The following is a 4,642-nucleotide window of genomic DNA, read 5'->3' as shown; positions in this document are numbered from 1 at the left end:
TGCGAGTCTACCTTGCATGTACCTGTACCAATCAGATGATCTCTATCATCTAATGAGCATGTTCTTTTTTTTTTCTTCTTCTTTTTTAATCGGATGCATTACAATATACTAAACGTGAATAAATACATCCTTAGGAATCAGAAAATAAAATATTTAAAAATTAAACAGAAAATCAGCTGAAGAAACCATAATGTTGGTCCCATTATGCAAGATTCTATTCAGTCAGCAGTTCTATTAGTCTCAGCAGTTCTATTAGTCTCTTTGTAAATATGTAAGATATCAATAAAGAGCAATGTGTGCATCATTCTCCAATAATATTTAATAGTGGATGCCAACTATCATCGGCAAGAGGTGGATCAAATGGCATGCGGGGAGGATGACACTATTGGCAAAGACTGTCCAGCAAAAATGCCGCAAGCGGGGGAGCATAGGGAGGAAAGGGAGCCTAGACGGTGGAAGAACCAACGGAGGCTAGGTTATTTGACGGAAATGAAAGACTTTTTCTTAAAAAAAGATGGAGGACATTCGTAACTTTAGATGTTCACACGGTGTTTTTCTATCTTTCCAAAAGTACTACCCTATAGTTTATGTCTGAAGAGACAGGTGCGGTAGAGAGGTCGTTATTTAGATTTTCTTTCCAATAATTGGATATAACTTATGCAAATTGTCCTGCCATTTGGATGTTCCATATTAAGTGGCGATTGAAGCAATTGGAAGATCAACCATCCATATTTGGTGGCTGCCTTGATTCCATGTCATCATTGACAAGGGGCGCAACAAATGAGCCAAATCCAGAAAACTAGAGGGCAATCGCATAGCCCCAAGGTCTGATAGCCACAAATATGCTTCACCAACGTGGAACTTTACATTGTTGACAGCTCTGGTATGCCCATTGGCCATTGGTCCATGTCAGAAAGCCAAAAGTGAAGTATATCCAAGTTGGATTGGACTCAAATTCTTGTGGTATAGCTTCAATGACTGTGTCCATATATAAATCTATAGCTCTCTATCCTTCTCCATCCTTGGCCACACAAACCTGGATCAAAGAGTTCATCTCCTAGCAACAATGGAGGCATCCTGTTTCCTCACCTCTAAATCCTTCAACAAAACCCTAGACCTGGCTCCATCCCTCAAGCCCAAACTACCCATCTTCCATAAGAAAAGGTCCAGCCAACGGCTCCATGGAACTGGTGGAGGCCATTCTTCTGTCATAACCTGTGAGTGCTCAAATCACCATCTTGCTAGGAAGGAAAAAGTTCTGATGGAATGTTAATTTATGGCATCTTGTTCACTTGTTTTGACCTAATAGAAAAGGCAGCTTGATATTTTTTTTTTTACAAATTTATAATTATGTTTTTAACCTCCATTTTTCTTGGGAGTAACGGTTAAGCTTTTGTTTAAGAGCTTAGCTGCTCTTGCTTCCTATCTTCTCCATGAAATCATTATATTTATGCTCTTAAACCCTTCTTAAACCTACCTGTATTCAGGATTAGTTTGCACAAGCGGCTGCATTTGCATTAATAAATAAACCATCTTGTCCAGTGTAGTTAATATCTCCAGAATAGTCTATAATCAGACTCGACAAGAGTATGAAAATTTGAGCATTATCAGTAATCAATAGTTATTACCTCTTATCAAAAGGCGATCCTTGATGGATTAAAATATAGTCAAATGGTTTTTCTTTTAATAATGGTGAATTTAGATTGGATCAAATGAAGCATGTTCTATAGGAGTAGGTCGATGCCAATAATTAATATGAACTCGGACAATCCTCGAAATGGATTAAAACACAGTTTATTGACTTTCTTTTGAATAATTGATAGGGAAGTGCCCACAGTTACTTATAAAATAAGTTGCATCAATTCATTGGGTTTCCAGACTAATTAAGTCTCAGGTGTGGATATACGCGGGCTCACGAGAGAGTTTAGCTCCTTCCGGACTTTCTCATGGCTATCGAGAGGCGAACAATGTGATGGACTAGGTCGCCTCCTATGCTGCGTATCGTTCGAAAGAGTTTTTTTGGGAGGATCAGGAGTTGTTTCTTTACCCACTCCGTCATTTATTTTTTTTGACTTTATTGGTTGCACTCATACATGGTTGGTGTGAGTCTAAAGCCCATGCTTGGTCTTGAGGATAGTAAGTAGTATTTCCTCTTCTTTTATTTAAGATTCTAACCTATGTAGGTAACTGCAAACTCACAGGTTGCAGCCTGCGACCACAATTGCCGGACGACGAGAATGTCGAGCCATTACTCAAATCAGACTGGCGATCTTTCCGAGCAAGACTAGTTGCTGGTGAACATGCATCACTTTATTCAGATTCTATGGATCAAAGCCCATCACCTCAGACGCTAAGCGATAGATGGGCTCACCCCCTCCATGAGCCTGAGAAGGGGTGCCTCCTCCTCGCCACCGAGAAGCTCGACGGCGTTCACATCTTTGAACGGACAGTCATCCTGCTTCTCTCGACCGGCCCATTGGGGCCGACTGGCGTCATACTGAACCGGCCATCTCTTATGTCCATCAAGGAGACCCAGTGGACAAAGTTGGACATCGACGGGATGTTCTCGGACCGGCCCTTGTTCTTCGGCGGGCCATTGGAGGAGAGCCTTTTCTTGGTGGGCCCCCAAGGTGGCGATGATGGGGTGGGGAGGAGTGGGGTGTTTGAGGAAGTGATGGAGGGGCTGTACTATGGGACTAGGGAGAGTGTAGGCTGTGCTGCTGAGATGGTCAAGAGGAATGCAGTTGGGGTGGGTGACTTCAGGTTCTTTGATGGGTACTGTGGGTGGGAGAAGGAGCAGTTGAAGGAAGAAATAAGAGCTGGATTTTGGATGGCAGTGGCTTGCAGCCCAAAGGTTATTGGGCTGGCCAGTGTTGAAAGTGTTGGGCTGTGGGAGGATGTCTTGGGCCTTGTTGGGGAAAGGAAGGTGTGGTGACCCTAGTAAAAAGAAGGAAGAGAGAAGAGTAGCTCTTAGCATTTAAGCGTCTTGCAAGTGATTCTTGAAACGAAGGGGCCCTGGTGTATTTATCTGCTTACCTACCATGAGGTCAAGTGAGACTCTTGACCATCTCACTGGATGTAGTTCATGCATTCTTTTCATTTGGTTATTATTGGATTCCCATGATTGACCGCCAATTAATAAATCTAGTTTGTCAGGTATCTATGGCCAATGATCTGAGTTCATGAGAAGGGCAACCTAACTTCGATCATGGTTTGCCAACCACTTAATGATTAGGGCATGTTGATAAAAAATTCAACAACCAGTCCCTCGTTTCGACGGTAGTTGAATTTTTAGCTTTTTCACCGGCGTCTAAAAATGTTTGCATGTACTAGGCTCAATGTGTGTAAGGTTAATCTAGCCTAGATTACAATGAAACATGGTGGGGCTGTAATAGTTAAAGGACAGTCAAACAAGGGTTGGGGAATTAATTTTCTCTGAAAAAAAGATGATAGAGTCACCAAATTCAGCTGATACTCATGCATCTTTCTTGACATGCATGTTATCATTGTTATCAAAAAAAGTTTTTTTCTTTCATTTATAATCAAAACGATCGGTGTATGAACTCCTTGTTCTTCTTCTTGGAAGATTAGGGCTTCTATCTATGTTGAACTGGATTTGACTGTACCGGACAACTTCAACCTGACCCATATTTTGAAATCCAAACCAAGGAATTGTGACTTGATTTATACTTAAGCTGGGCATGGATCCAGAAAAATTTTGGGGGAATATGGTGAGGAAGATTGACATGCATTCCTCTCATTGCTTATGGATCTAGCAAGAGTTGGATATCATAATTGCTGTTTGTGAATAATAGCTCTTCTTCAAGCCACTCAAGGTTCCAAACTTCTACTTGGAATCCAAGGCTTGTGTTTAAGGAGACGAATGCACAATGTGATATCCCATTGGAGGATGAAAAGTATGATCCAACTTTTGAAAATTTTCACTTGTGGCCAACTTTAGGAAAAGATTGAATTAAATTTGAAAATTTTGGAATGTTAAAAGTATGGCAAAAAAAAAAAAAAAACCCAGTGAAGATAATAACAAAAAGTATGCCACTTGACTCCCAGGCAAAAGAAAATGTTTCCAACAGAAGAATCCTGGAAACTGAGGGAAACCAATCAGGCATCACAAGCCATCTATCTTTAAACCAAAATTCCAAACATAGAACTGTGCTGTTTCCTTTCTACCAATGGTTTGAATAGTAAGAATGTAGTAGATTTGATGACCTTGAAAGCAAACCTGGATGCCTACTACAGTAAAGGGAACTTATTCCATACTTTGGAACAAGGGCCCTTGCACACATTTCTGACCATTTGCATGTGGTCCATGATTCATATATTATTTCACTTAGTTCAAACTTATGCAGTTACTCCAAATCTCAGCATATAAATTACGCAGTCTAAGGTTTCTTAGGAAAAGAAAAACTTATACCATGAACTTTGATGTTGCAACAGTATTTTAGGTACATTAAAAAGTCTAGGAGAATAAATGGTTGTTTTGTAATGGAAATAACCATCTATGAAGAACACACTCCCTAATAGAAAAAGGAAAAGAAGAATATCTAGCTAGACCGTCCTCTGTCTCCTAAATGTTGAGGAAGAACAAGACATATGGTCCAAACTCTGACAACAGATCTAGAGT

General features: G+C 40.5%; 1 protein-coding gene across 1 annotated transcript; it reads left to right on the top strand.

Moving 5' to 3' along the window:
* The first annotated feature begins 997 nt into the window (after nucleotides 1–997).
* Nucleotides 998–3,170, top strand: LOC103707398 (PPR containing protein (DUF179)). Its single transcript, XM_008791865.6, has 2 exons — nucleotides 998–1,217; nucleotides 2,202–3,170. Exons 1-2 carry the CDS (start codon nucleotides 1,067–1,069, stop codon nucleotides 2,933–2,935), a joined length of 885 nt encoding a protein of 294 aa, XP_008790087.4. The 5' UTR covers nucleotides 998–1,066; the 3' UTR covers nucleotides 2,936–3,170.
* The last annotated feature ends 1,472 nt before the right edge of the window (nucleotides 3,171–4,642 follow it).

Source organism: Phoenix dactylifera, chromosome 15, assembly GCF_051530095.1.
Source record: "Phoenix dactylifera cultivar Ajwa chromosome 15, Ajwa_hap1_PhDact_Kaust_v1.1, whole genome shotgun sequence".
In the NCBI taxonomy this organism is placed as follows: Eukaryota; Viridiplantae; Streptophyta; class Magnoliopsida; order Arecales; family Arecaceae; genus Phoenix; species Phoenix dactylifera.
The sequence above is the reverse complement of the archived record's forward strand: the minus strand, read 5'-3'. Positions and strand labels throughout refer to the sequence as shown.

Coding starts and splice junctions, on each gene's coding strand:
- LOC103707398 (XM_008791865.6), top strand. CDS start 1,067: ATGGAGGCATCCTGTTTCCTCACCTCTAAATCCTTCAACAAAACCCTA. Junction 1,218..2,201: donor CCATTCTTCTGTCATAACCT/GTGAGTGCTCAA, acceptor GCAAACTCACAG/GTTGCAGCCTGCGACCACAA.